General features: G+C 41.3%; 1 protein-coding gene across 1 annotated transcript in view; it reads left to right on the top strand.

Annotated features, from left to right (window-relative positions):
* The window catches only part of LOC108795624 (zinc transporter ZIP1-like), a 12847-nt gene extending 4680 nt beyond the window's left edge, over nucleotides 1-8167 (top strand). Inside the window, exons 2-3 of the mRNA XM_018566912.1 lie at nucleotides 1801-1931; nucleotides 7464-8167. Of these exons, the coding sequence (XP_018422414.1) occupies nucleotides 1801-1931; nucleotides 7464-8144 (812 nt within the window). The 3' untranslated portion in view covers nucleotides 8145-8167. The remainder of the gene's footprint in view (nucleotides 1-1800; nucleotides 1932-7463) is intronic.
* Nucleotides 8168-15270: the final 7103 nt, after the last annotated feature.

The raw sequence follows: 15270 nt of genomic DNA, 5'->3' as shown, positions 1-15270 counted from the left end.
CTGCTGAAGGTGCTGGTGGAGATTGACGCTGCTGGGGAGGGATATGTGTAAGGGAGCGTTTAATTACTGCCTGTGCTGGCCCAGCATCTCCACTCCTCCCCTCACCTCCCTGTATAACCTTATGTAGCAAGAGGAATACTATAAAGTTTTACTCGAGTGACCACTCTGGTATGCTGGCAATGGTGCCCAGCTGCAACCAAAAGCTGACCATGCATTGGTCAAATTTAGGGCTTGTTCACACCATGTCCAGACCAGAACCATAAAAGCATCCCAATGTACCCCTATGGTATTTCTGGGCTCTGTTCACACCAGCGCAGTCCATTCCGGTCCAGACAAAAAAAACGTACTGCTCGTCTTACTTTCTCTGTTCTGAAATGCATGTAAATGCATGCAAACTCACTCACTCTGCACCTGAAAGCCCAGTTTAAGCTTAAAAAAAAGTGGCAAAAACGCACTGCGTTTGCAGATCTGCTTCAGACCTGGTCCGGACATGGTGTGAACATAGTGTTAGGTTGCATCCTGCTGGTTTAGCTCAAATTCAACCAGTGAGTGGCCCTGTTCAAAAAAAAAGTGTTTTTTTATTTTTAGATTAACTTTTGTTGAAGGTGCCCATCAGGAAATTCTTCTCTGAACAGTGACTGCAGCCAATCTGCTCGCTGGACTATTGAATCCTGACATCGGCAGGTGTGCTGCTGTCAGAATATAATAGCTTGGTGGAGGAGGATTACACAATCCATGGTGTTGGCCCGGTTAGGGGGGGATCTGGTGGGGTTTTATTTTTTTATACTTCAGCCCAAGGCTAAATGACCAGTGTATGGCTACCTTTTTAAGGGCCCATTCACATCAGCCTCCGCAGTAAACTGCACAGTGGCTGATGTGCCGATTCCGTCACGTATCCTGGATTTTTTTTTTATTTATTGTCGTTGGCCGGGAAAACTTTTGTTTTCTCAAATGTTAAAAAGCGCACAAACACGTGGGGGGAAAAATGCGGGGTGTCTGCAGCAGAATTAGCAACATGAGCTACTTTCCCATGTTTGTTGTGTTCCCAGTGTGCTTAGGTGTGCACATGGACTTTGTCTTTTGAATGTCTACAGTGATGGAGGCTTTTATGGGTAAATACAATTGGCTAAAATATGTTAAATGCAAATCTAATCTTATGGGAAGATTTGTTGCAATTAATCATCTGACGACAGTCTCAATGTCCTTAAATTCCCCTACTTCAGTGCTGATGGAAGAAGGGCAGTACTAGATCTCCATGTGCTGATAAGGAACATGCTGCAAAAGGGGAGAGCAGAGTGAGCAATGAGATGACCTAATCAGTCATCTGCTGCTCCTTCAGTGGCTGGGAGTAGGGGATTGACCAAACTGTAATGCTTAACTGCAGGTAAGAAAAGTCTCCAACTATGCAGTCTGGTGGGTATGTATAAATCTTATGACTGTGTAAAAATCCAAATCCTTGGCAAGTAAAAAAAACTCCTATATAACAAATATATTTTTGGTACTCTGGTATGCTGGCAATGGTGCCCAGCTGCAACCAAAAGCTGACCATGCATTGGTCAAATTTAGGGCTTGTTCACACCATGTCCAGACCAGAACCAAAAAAAGCATCCCAATAACAGCTGCTATAACATCCCAATAACAACTGCTATATATGTACTTTGACAGTGTATTTAGCTGTTTGCCTAGACTTTAGCTTTCACTTTGCTGCTGTATGGTAGTCATTTAGCTACACATTGAATAATTCTTGAGGTAGATTTTTCATCCTATGTATTTTCATTTATTTTTTTCTTCTTCTTCCAGAGATTCATCAAATGTGCTTGAGCTTTATTAGCTGCATAGCCGGGGGAGTGTTCTTGGGTGCCTGTCTACTGGATATCGTTCCTGACTTTCTTAGTGACATGAAGGAGGCCATGGAGAAAGAGCAAATAACAGTATGTCAAATTTGAGTAAAGTGTGTGCGCTAAAGGGAGCCTGTCCGAATAGACATATGGGAGTTCCCATTGCTAATTACTTTTAAAGATGTGTGGGGAGAGTGAAATCTACTCTATACATAGAGCTGAGCGACCACATTCACTCAGCTCGCGGGCTCTTCTCCCTGCAAAGAACAGTGACAGTCAGCCCCCTTTCTCTTCCTCCAGCACTCATTGGGGGAACAGGCTTGGCTGGCTCTGGCTGTAGTGGGGCAGCCAGAGTGGGTCCCGAAAAAAATAAAAATGTTGGGATCCTTCTTAAGCTGGCCATACACCTTTTTAGGTTTTCTATGGCCAGATGGAAAAAGTGCAACAGGTTCCTCTAGCTATGCTAAACTGTGTGGATGGAGGAATCTCCCACTGGGCCAAGCTTCAGTATCTTGCTAGTCGGCCCTGTTGGCTCTCGGAATACCTGTTGGCTCTCGGAATACCTGAACAATGGCTGCATCCAATCAGATTGTTCAGGTGTTATGACAGCCAGCGGAGCCGATTAGCAAGATACTGAAGCTTGACCCAGCATGAGATTCCTCCAGTCACACAGTTTAGCATAGATGGAGGAATTTGTTGCGCTTTTTCCATCTGACCATAAAAAATCTGCAGATAATCTATAGGTGTATGGCCAGCTTTAGTTGTGGCTCTGCACTCATCAGATAACTGGCTTTAGCCTGCCACCTGCTGACTTAGGGTCACAAGAGTATGTTAGTAAATGACTTATGTGACTCAAAAGAGGTTTGGCTTTACTCCTCTTTTAAAGTTAACCGCTTTAGCACATAAAACTTTGTCCCTGCTCACTATTAATGAGTCACTGTTCTGGATTTACATATTTGCTGTTGTATTATACACATACTTGTTCCAGGTCAGTGATTCACCAAGTATTGAAAAAAGGATCAGGGTAACAACACCAGAGCATGATCCTTCAAAGGTCCGGAGTGCAAGTTCCTAGATTTCTGTCCGGATAGGTTCCTTTTATAAATGTGAGATGTGCTTATTCTCACATTCTTATGTGGGAATAACCACAGAGAAAACATATCTCTACAACTTTGCTAAAAAAAAAAGTGCGGCATTTGTCTTTCAACAATGTAGATCATGCATGTGTATACTGAATGCTTGCATCCTTTAATATTTCCCATGGCAGACCCTCTTATGTCCGTAGAACTTCAAATTCCACCATGTCTCTCTTGCACGTAATGTCTTTATAGAAGTTTTGGGTTCCAGCATATGCCACTGCAGTCATTCCTGTCTTTTGTAGAACGACATTCTCATTCTAGTATTTCTCCTGTCTCCTTAGAATTACAAGTCCCACCATGGCCCACTTCCTTCTCTCTTTATACCTCACGGTTATTTAAGTCTCAGGAAGTACCACTGTTGTACCCTCTATTCCATACATTTACAAACCTAGTATCCCTAATGCAGATCTACAGGTCCCATCTTGTCTGAGGACCATACTATTTTGTCTTTACAGGCCCCTTTGTCCCAGCTCCTAGTGTCTTTACTGAGGGGTGTTTTTTTTTTTCCAAGATGTTCTTAAAGGAGAACAAAAGTACTTAAAGGTTTTTTATTTTTATTGCATATATAGGAAAATGCAAAAACAAGTACAAAACAAGACTGTGTCGCTTACAGTGTAAGATAAAGCAGTCTTCAAGCCACTTTAAAGAATGTAGTTGCTATAAACCTCCAATACAGTTTTGAAATAGAGCAATGCCGTATACAATGTTACATGAAGAAGAATACAATGTCCGGTAAATTGTATATCTTATGCACATGAAATAAATGATTATATTTATTATTAAATATTAACTGTGGTCCCTGTGATCTTTATTGTGCCCGAATGTACTAAACCAAATGCACAGCATGTGGCAGGGGATGCATATCGGCTGTCTATTTTAATTGCCATGATCTCCGTAGAGTGTATTCATGACTAACAACCCCATTGTTAGTCATGAATACACTCTGCAAGCGTAGGGTCAGTCAGGCACCGATGCTAGATCACAAATGTTTCAAAGCTACCTTTTATGGGTACAGGTTAAGCTTTCCAGGTAGAGGATAGAGTTCACCTTTTCTATCAAAGCTGTGTGGTAGGGGGCTGGGAGAGGGCCAGTGTTGTGCAGTAGTTTCCTTGGCCATGTGTAGAGTTCTGGTTTTGCTTCTAAAAGCAGTTGGGGTCATTAAAGGGAAGCTCCAAGATTTCCAAAAGGCCCATTTTGGCTCAGGCGAACAGTGGAGTTGGAACAAACGGTTAATATCAAACACATCATGCCAGCACCGGATCAGTTTTGGGCATCTCCAGATATATTCTTTAAACATGTCCAATATACTTTGTGACAGAGGATTAATGTGTAGCACTTCGAGCCACTGTTCATCTGCAAATGGACCTCCACCCTGAAAATTTCTTTACTTGCCAGTGACCATGGGTTCAAAGAACTAGTAAGCAGTGTGTGTTTATATATTTTTAATATTTTTCACATGAGGCCTCTCACACTGAAATTGTGCAATTAGAAAAATAAAATGCATTTTGTCTAACATAAGAGTGGTCATTTTGTGATAAAGGGGTGGTTCAGATAGCTGAAAAACACAGTTTGTGGGATATAAGTAATACCAGTTTATGATACTGATTAAGAGTAGGATAGCGTGTAGGTTTAAAAAAAAAAAAAAAAAAACCTGCTTTCAAAGTTAAAATACTAGTCTGTTCATGCACGAGGTATGTCACCCTCATTTAATAGAGCTAAGAACCAACCATGCGGTAGGGACCACCAAGCATCCTAGGGCCCAGCCATACACTGCTCCTATTTTCATTCACCCGCAGGCTCAATGAAAAATATAGAGCATATTCTTCCATTATCACTACCAGTGTGGCAATTGAGGAATCTCTGCTGTCAGAATACCTGAACAGTGCTGGTCGCTCATCGGCTGCAGGCTTTGCCATACGAAGATTTTCCAGCCAGCTCCTTCAATCAGCTGATCGAGTGATGTCGAGCAAAAGGGTGCCAACAGCGGCGCACACTGAGAATTTCAGCCAGTTCCTCAAGAATCGGCTGAAATTCGCACAGTGTATGGGCACCTGTACTCCCAGTGGAGATTTGTTTCTCATTTTATTAGAGGAGGTTTGCACAATTAATTTGTAAAACCATTTTTGTGTATCCAAATAGTGTTTTGATTTGGGGTTACCATTTAAATTTTTCTTGGACTCTTAAGCTGGCCATACACCTATAGATTTTCAATCTGAAATTTTTGTTGCTGCCAAGAACCCTCTTTCGATTCTAGCTCAAATAGCCCATTAAGCACAGACCAATGCAAATTTCGATAAATGTTCGTTAGCAATACTATCCTGCCAAATTTTGTCGACTGAATTTTCGTTTGCGCATGTGCAATGTTCTTGCTGCAATATTGTTATCTATATCTATATCACACACAAAAACACGCCACTAATCCATCGATTTTTGTACGATTCGGAAACCTTTTCCAGCCTGACCGATTGAAGAAATTCACCCAAAAGTACAGGATTTAAAATAGTTTGTGTCCCATCAACTGATCGATTATCGTTCGAACGACCATTTGTGGGCGATTTCTGAGCCAAAATCAATGGGTGTATGGGCACCTAAACTATGGAGAACAAGGGGAGTAAATTAAGTTTTTATATGATCCAGCAGATCATCCAAAATTATTACAGCCTAGCATTGGAAGAAGTCAACTATTCTAATTTGATGTTCACAGACAGGGAGTGACTGTTGAATCGGGTCTAGTAGGGTTGACCTGTCCCAATCTGTTAAGCATACTGAAAATCCATCAAAGGGTTTGTACTGTGCACATAGCATATTCCAGGGAGGTTTTAGTATTTCCCAAGAATAAAAGGCCATCATCTGCATACAGTTATTTTATCTTTCCCATCATGTCTAAAAACCTATTAATTTAAGAATGCAGCCCAGCCATGCAAGGGGTTTAATCGCTAGTGCAAATAATAATAGCAAGAGCGGGCAGCCCCATCTCGTGCCTCCACAGTGGAAAAGGTTATGAGACACAGTTGTTTTTAATTTTTATTCTGGCCTTAGGAAAGGAATATAGGAGCTGTATCCATTTGGTATACTTTGGGCCAATACCCATTTGGATAACACCTCCATATCGTTCCATTCCATGCTGTCAAACTCTACAGTTTAGTCTTTCCTGCAGAGCTACACATCTAAATATGGCTGCAACAGCTAATCGACTAAGTCAATCACAATCGATGATGGAAAACATTGCCAACATTTTCCATCGATTAGTTGGCATTCCATTAGTTGCCTTGCTCGTGGCTCCATGCACGCTGCTATGCTGTATAATGTATTGCTGGACACTGTCCTTTCTTCTGGAGGGTGGCTACTTTTGTTCCCCTGGGTCCCTGTGTGTGTTGTAATGTAACCACAGCTCCAAGCTCGCTCCTGTGATGGACAAAAATCTCAATACAAATAAAAGTCCATCACTGGAGCGATACTTTTTTTATTTTGAATCAGATTAATCGGCTAACTAATTATGAGAATAATCGTTAGCTGCATCCCTACATCTAAACATGTCCCCCAACTGGTGCCCTTGATGTCTGTAGGATTAAACGTCCCATGGTGTTCTACAGTATATGGCTAATTTAGTGACTGGTTTAAAATCTGTTGGTTGTCATCTAGCTTTGGCTGTGTGGAGACGTAGGTATGCTGGGACTCGTGCTAACTAGTTCAGTAGTGTTAAGCCACTTTGCAGAATACTGTTGCACCTGCGGAGAGTGTAGGGTGAAGACTACCTGCAAAAGACACTTCCTGTACTACCTTTCTCCAATGGGAAGAGTGGATATTCTTTCAGGTTCTCTAACCTGCCTGAACAGTTTTTCACGAGGGAACATTTACTCCCCACAGATGGACACAAGTTTGCTGTGGAACCCTTAGTCTTTGCCTTTAAAGTAAACCAAGCCATCCCTCTTGCTGTCCCATCTCACAGTACCTGTGCATAGTGACTCTTGTGAGCTCTTTATTGCTCGCTCGCTCATGTAATAGCTCTCTAGCAATGTCTAGTTAGCAGCTGTGAAAACTGCAAAAATCCACTTGGGAGTGTCAAGTCTGAGTAGTCACAGCTGCTATCTAAGGGTCTCTAGAGAACTATGACCAGGAGAGGGGGAACATTAAATAGTTTACAACAACCTCTGTTAAATAGCATTATAAGAGGAATGGCATTGTTTTCATTAGTGGCATTTTCCTTGGCTAATTTATTTTGAGTCATACTATTCTGATTTAATAAGGTTGTAAATTCCAATCGGAGATGAATATATTGCAAACGACATCTATGTCCTACTATATAGCCATATTGAAGGGAATACAAAAAGGTGCTGGGCTGTCCCAAGCATATACAAAAATGTATGTTTAGACCAAATGAAAGAAAAGCTTTTACATTAGATGGAAAGGGCAGCTTATATAAATATGTCTATTTTATATATTTACTGCCTGAACTAATCTGGTTCTGTTTTTTTCTTCTTTCTAGACAAGTTTTCCTCTCCCAGAATTTATCTTGGGGGCCGGAGTCTTGCTTGTCTTGATTATAGAACGCATTGTCCTGGAATGTAGTCATAGTATGACTGAAGAGACTGCACCACTGTTATCCAGCCCTGCTAACTCTCGGTCTAGAGAAGAAAACGTACATCGCCATTCTTATGGTGGCCAGAATCACGATGTGGAACAAGCAGGACACCACTTTCACGTGGATTTCAATGCTCACTCCTCCTTCCGGTCCTTTATCCTCATCCTGTCCTTGTCTCTGCATTCTATATTTGAAGGGATTGCCATTGGATTACAGAATGGCCAGTCAGAGGTTCTACAGATAGCCATTGCAATCCTCATTCATAAGAGTATAATTGCCATTAGCCTATCCCTGCTCTTAATGCAGAGCAATGTAAAAACACGATGGTTTGTGCTGTCAATTGTCGTATTTGCACTTATGTCGCCAATTGGCATTGCTATAGGAATTGGGGTTATGCAGAATGAAGCCAATGGAAGTGGTCTGGTTCAGAGTACTCTAGAAGGTTTGGCTGCTGGGACATTTGTCTATATAACATTTCTAGAGATCTTGCCACATGAACTAAACTCTAACAGATGGCGCCTACCTAAAGTCATTTTCATACTGCTTGGGTTCTCTGGTATGACAGCACTCAGGTTTTTAGGCTGATTACTGAAGCCTTTACAACATATTTTTTTAAATGTAACTTAACTTGTTACCTCTTGTTTACATGAATAATCTAAAAAAGGTAACGCACACATTCCGTTTTACGGTTTTTAAAAAAAATATTGTACTGAAAAGTGTGCTTCCCTAACCACCAATGTTGTATTACTCTTTGTTCTGCAAAGAGCGTAAGACGAGACAGACCCCTGCACTAAAGGGCCTGCAAGAAACTATATTTTCTTATGTTGCTAGCTTTAAAAAAAAATTGATTATTTTAAATACCTTTTTTAAACCTGGCAGTTAGTACAGTTTTATGTGTTTATGGCCATCAAAGAAAAATTAAACCTCCAAACATATATATTTTTATTTTAATAATGTTTTTCTTAAACCCAGTGCCTTACTTTGCACTTCCTTCTAGGTTAATTGTTAATAAATGTAAATGGTACACTGCATTTTAACTTTCCTAGTATATACTTTGCTGTTCATATAAACTGGCATAACATATCATGGGTACACCAAAATTATTCGGAAAAAAAAAATGACTGCCCATACATCTATAATCAGATGTTGTTTTTTTTCCACTGTATTTAAATAACTTCTGACGGTATGAATACTTTTTGTAGGTGCTTTAACTGTGAAACTAAACTGCCATAAAAAGCTTTAAAGTGGAACAAAAAAAATAAATCAGTTTGTGCAGTGCAAATCTCTTGCCAAAAAAACTTTTTTGCAACAAGGTGATTTTATGATTTCCATGTACACTGCATGCACATGCACCATGTGATGTACAACCCAGGCTTGGCGATGAGGACAATATACATAAGCGGAGGTTATCCAGTGTCTGAAAAGGATCGCTGTGGGACCTGAAGGAAGCAGTGGGTGATGAAGTGGTGAAAAGGTCCCAAAAGATTATTTTGCAGAATTGTGAATTACTTGTATGAAGAAGAATTATTTCACCTGAATACACACTACTGAGGGGTGTCTTGTCCGCACTCTTGCCTAAGTGATCTCCCTCCATTAATGGGGTTGGAAGGGACTATACCAAAACAGAACTAAGCTATGATTGTGAAAGAAGTGTGCCATGCTATAGCCTAATGCATTAAGATACCATGGAGTTAGATTCATATATACAAAATTTAGAAAAGAACATCAAATATGTAATAGATTATCATATGTCACCTTCTGTATTAGATTATCATAATATAATACAGAAGGTGACAACTTGAAGTCCATGTCCACCTTTTTGTAAGTATCTGCATTTATTGTGGTAATGAAGAGGTGCAGTGATTTATACGTATGTACATTTTCATGACTCACATTGCAGGCTTTCCTCATTTTTTACGTTTTTATTAGGCCTGAAACCTGTCTGACACCTGGGTGGTCGAATTGTAAAGCAGGCTCTAAACCGCTACCCCCCCCTCCCTGTGACTCATTGTAACATGATCACTGAACACCCGTTCTACCTTTGCACACAATACACTGTCAGGGGAAGTTGGGGCTCACAGCAAGAGCTAATTTCTAATATACATGCATTGCTTGCACAGCGTAGAGTTGGCCAATTCCATGAAGAGGAAGGCTAACAAAAAAAAAGCAAGTTTCTGTGTTCATATACAGCAACTGCAGATGCATGCTTTGCTTGCTGGCATATGTTTTATAAAGAAAATACATTTAAACGAAGTTATGGAGAATTTAGACAATTTAAAAAGGATTTATGTAGTTCTTACAAATAAATGCTTGGTGTCATTACAAGTATTTTCCTAACATTCCCATTTAGATTACTGCAGTGTGATGAATTAAGGCAACCCATTCATTGTATAGTCCAAAAAGGCAGCACGATATTTAAAGCCCATTTCCACCTTTTGCTGAGGTATTTTTAAAGAAACCTATACCAGCAATGTACACCAAGTGTGCATGAAGCAGGCATATGCAGTTGTTGTATATGAACTTGTTAGTATGTCCTCATCGCTTCTTTTCAAGTGGTCACCTCTGTGCTCTGCAAGCAGCCTGTGTAATTTTCAGGCTTCTGTGCACAGTGGGAACTACAATGTATGGCATGGAAAACGACATTTCCCACAATGCTATGCTTCCTTCGTGCGCAAGCTTCTCTGTGGAAACTGAGCTATCTCCCCCCCCATTCATTAATATTCATAGTGGCAGCAGCCCCTGGACAGTGCAGGGAGACCTGAAGTGGCAGTGCTGGTGTACAGTGATCTTGTTACGCTGACTCACAGGGAGGGGGTCAGCTGTTTTACAGGCTGTACGAGACAATCCAACCCTAGTGTCAGATTGAGTTTCCTGTGGAGGGAACTAGGACTCGGACTCACTACAATGTCCATTAAAAAGCCAGCAATGAGTCACGAAAATGTACACACAGATATACATCTTCACTGCACCTCTACATTACCACAATAAATGCTAATCATTTACAAAGGTGGAAATGACAAAAAAAGCCATGCATTTGTTTTATAACAGGATAAAACAGTACTGTATACCTATGTGTTTTGGCCAATCCTGGCCTTGTTCATAGCCCATTCATTATACTGCAACTTGCAAATGCAAATGGGCCCAAAGAGTTTTAAAAATAGCTTTTTTTACCATTTTGTACATTGGGCACGAAAACAGTTATTGTTTTGTATTTTGCATGTGTACTTACTACAATCCTGAGAACTCCCAAGAGTACCCCAAACCTTTGTGTTTTCTAAGGTATATGCCTAATAATGTTCATTTTGTATGGCAGATGTAAATTGTTTATACAAATCATATTGTTTTAAATAAAAATACACTAAAATCATAGTTTTTAAATCTAAAACTGTCAGATAACATACATGTAAATGTAAAATAGGGATTTTGCAAAAAGGGTGAAAATCTAAGGTTTGCAACACTGTAAATAAGCTGAAAATATTGTTTCATTTAATTAAAGTAATATTAAACTTAAAAGGTTTATAATGTATTGTAAATGCTGATCAAATCACTTTCAATGAATGCTGCTACTTCATGTTTTAAAAGTTTTAGTTTCCTGCAGAATCAGCTGGTACCTGGGCACTGGCCCTCTTATCTTGCTAGAGGTTGGCTCCTTTTCCTTAGGGTCTTATGGAGTGTGCTTGTAAGCTGCATGGGGGGAATTCATGAAAACTGGAGCAAACTTGCACTGCAACCAATCGGCTTATCTCTCTCTCATTTTTAAATTTTACCTGAGCAAACTGAAGACAGATGTTGATTCTGCTCCAGATTCTGTTTCGGTGGAATTTATGAAAACTGGAGCAATGTGTCTCCACAAGCACACAGACACGGTAAGGTAAGTGTATTCCCCCCCACTCCCCCCTTTCTTCCCTTCTTCAAGCTCTTGGATAGATGTCTGTTGGAGACTGTTCTGTCCCTTGTGATCTTGTACTGAAGAAATTCAGGGAAGCTGAGCTGAGAGAGTAGCTTGGAAACATGAGGACTATGTTTGTGGGCAAAAATGGAAAGAAATACTTTGCTGGTCAATGTGTATTTGTTTAATATGGATTCCTTACTGAAAAAGAGTTTGAGTTTAATGCTAATTACACACAAAAATGATAGCCCTTAAAATAATTTATAAATCTCTAATGTGCAGATGCATATGATGTAGGGCACTAAGGTACATCTGTGACTTTTATAGAGACTGTCACCAGACCATTCATTTTGGTTACAAAATGTTTTACAGTTCACAGTGTATTAAATAGCATTAGCCATTCTATTAAAAGTTCCCAATAGTAGTGGGCAAACAGACAGCAGTTCAAAAAGAATTAAGGCTGTGACACACTGCACGCGAAGCGGTGGCGCGCTGCCTTTGCGAGCAGTGTGTCATGTCATTTTCTCCTGGGCACCTCAGCTGGCGAGAGAGTTTGCGGAGCTGAGCGTGCCGAGATGAACAATTTCAACTTCAGCCAATCAGCTCGCGTGTATAAACCTGCGCGACGGGATGCGACGTCTGGCCTGTTGTTAAGCACGAGCCGATTGGCTGAAGGTGCAGTCAATCATCTGACTGAACTCAGCTCACACACTGCACGCGAAGCTCCGTGCCGGATAGCTTTGCTTTGCTGTGCACGGCTTCGCGTGCAGTGTGTCGCGGCCTTTATGTGGTAGAAACAGACAATAGGAGACTAATATAAGCCTAATGTTGATCCTGAATACCAGGGAGGAGCTATAACTGGAGTGTTTGTGATGTCAGCATTGTAGGATGTGCCCTTAGGTTAGCCAAGGTTCAAATTGAACCTGGTACTTTGGGAAGGAGTGATGTATAAAACTGGCCATACACCTATAGATTATCTGCAGTCTTTCTATGGCTAGATGGAAAAAGTGCGACAGATTCCTCCATCTACGCTAAACTGTGTGGATGGAGGAATCTCCTGCTGGGCCAGGCTTCAGTATCTTGCTAGTTGGCCCCGCTGGCTGTCAAAATACCTGAACAATGCCTGCATCCAATCAGATTGTTCTGGTATTTTGAGAGCCAGTTGACTTGCAAGATACTGAAGCTTGACCCAGTGGGAGTTTCCTCCATCCACACAGTTTAGCGTAGATGGAGGAATCTGTTGCACTTTTTCCATCTCACCATAGATAATCTATAGGTGTATGTCCAGCTTTAGTAACATAATATGTAAGGTTGAATGAATACCAAGGTCTAGCCTGTTTAACATGTGAGTATGTATTTGTCTGGCTCTAACACTTCTCATACCCCTGAGGATTCTGCAAAATAAGAAACTCATCCAGAAGTTTCATGAATTTATTAATGTTATCAGCAGATACCACCGCCTGTGGTAGGGAATTCCAAACGTTCATCACTCTCACAGTGAAATACCCTTTGTGAATTCTAAGATCAAACCCCTCTCTTGTGTCCCCGGGTTCTCAGTACAGTTTTGGGATTAAACAGTTTGTTCCTGAGGGAGGGGCAGGGCCTTTAGGTGGTAGATATGCTTCACGAGTTAGAATAAATCAGCTCTAATGATGATTTGTTCAAAAGGGAGGTTAGGACGTGTTTAATTGATCATTATAGTGCATTGTGCAGCCCATAGGAGCACTAGTGGAATTCTAGGGGGCTGGAGAAACAGTAAGTAGTGAATCAAGGAGAGGTTTGCACCAGTCAGCTGGCAGATGAGATTCCTCACCTTATCCCTTAAGCTGGGTTCACACCTGAGCGTTTTTTTTATGCTCATTATTCAGCTCGTTTTTATCACGTTTTTTCGTTCAGTGAAACGCGTGTTTCACTGGCGGTATGATTATTTTTTTTCCCTTTATTTTCTCTATTTAAAAAAAAAATAGTTTTTTTTTTAGTTTCACGTTTAAACTTCCCGCTGGCTCCGCCCCCCTGCGACGCGGCCGCTCGCAAGGGACTGAAGTCGGCAGCCGCCGAAGACACAGCGGGGATCGAGGACAAGGTAGGACCTGTACGCTGTATTCCCGAGTGTGGCTCGGCGTTACCGCTTTGTTAACCTCGATTCACACTCGGGAATACCAATGGCAACGCGTGGCAAAACGCCCCAAAGAAGCTCCTGTACTTCTTTGGGCGTAGGGCATTTTGCAGCGCGTTCCTACGCGCTGTAAAACGCCCATGTAGGAACCATGCCCATAGGCAATCATTGGTTTTCACATGTTGAGCGTTTTACAGCGTGTGGGAACGCGCTGTAAAACGTCCAGGTGTGAACCAGGCCTTAGGGTTTGGGCTACTAAACAGCTCCTAAAAAATGTTTGAAGGTGCCAACCTCTGGACACCCCTGAAGAAATACCTATCTACCTCTGGTTATATGATGTTAAGTTGGTGAGGGGTAAGATACCACCTAATCAACAGTTTAATGACAGTCATACCATTAATTGCAACAAATATCTTCACATAAGATTATATGTGCACTTATTTTATACGTGTTGTTTACTTGTAAAAGCCTCCCTTGTGTAGTCATCCAAAAGTCCTGAGCCTGTTGCTGCTGGGCTCTGCAATCTTGGATGTAATGTTTGCAGACCCAGCAGTCTCAGACCTATCACCTAATTAATACTCTAGTATTCCTCTTTGCCCCTCCCTCAGCAACTACATTAAGGTTATGTGGGAAGGTGAGTGGTGTAGGAGCTGGGCCAGCACAAGCCGGTAATTAGACACTCCCAACAGAGGAGAGGGCTATATGCAAAGAGGGATGGGGCTGTTCTAGTGAATTGACTCTGGCACATTGCAAGTTACTAAAAGTTTGTTTATGGAAAGGAAAAACAAAGCAAGTAAGCTTTTAAAGTACTTGATTTGTCTGTGCTTTTACCTGCAAATTGTAAGGTTGGTGACATAATGTTGCCTACAGGAGATATTGGCAGCCAAATAAAAGTTAGCCAGCACAGGATAAACCTGCCCACAACCATCATGCCTCAGTTTTGTAGCCAAATAGTACTGATGCCATAAAAATAAACACATAGGGGAGGGTTCTGTGTTCTTCCATGTACTCCAAGAAAAGTATTTTTATGGCAAGTACAGAAATCCTTTTTTCTTTCTTGTCCATTGGGGGGCATAGGACTTCTTAGACGGCGGGGTATCCAAAAGCAGTCTCCACGGAAGAGTGAGAAACCACTATCTGACAAAACTACAGAAAACTGGGGACTGCCTGCAGCTGAAGTACCTAATACCCCAACCTGGCATCAGATTAGGTCAGATTAGGTCAGGGGTAGCCAAACTCCGGCCCTCCAGCTGTGGTGGAACTACAAATCCCATGAGGCATTGCAAGATTCTCACAGCCACAGATGCGACTCCCGGAGAGAACTGCATCATGGGAGTTGTAGTTTCACCACAGCTGGAGGGCCGCAGTTTGGTTACCCCTGGATTAGGTCTAAATACCCCTGAAGTAAAACTTAGAACATGAAAATAGGACCAGGTCGTAGACTTGCAAACTGGGGGAAGATCCACTGCTCTGACGAACGATGTCAAAGGAACATTGAAACCACATTCTGACAGTGTATGACCCGCTTTAATTTACCTGAAATAAAGGAAATGACTGAAGTAATTTAGTTCTAATTATTTTGTCACGTTTGCAATATTAAATGGATGGTACACTCTCCCCACCACTGCATTATTATTCTTGATTGGAACAGTATATAGTAGAATATGCATGCACAGTTACTCTCCATAGGTGGCACTGTTGCTTCA

The sequence above is a fragment of the Nanorana parkeri genome, unplaced genomic scaffold (genome assembly GCF_000935625.1).
Source record: "Nanorana parkeri isolate BGI_ZX_2015 unplaced genomic scaffold, ASM93562v1 scaffold987, whole genome shotgun sequence".
Lineage (NCBI taxonomy): Eukaryota > Metazoa > Chordata > Amphibia > Anura > Dicroglossidae > Nanorana > Nanorana parkeri.
The sequence above is the reverse complement of the archived record's forward strand: the minus strand, read 5'-3'. Positions and strand labels throughout refer to the sequence as shown.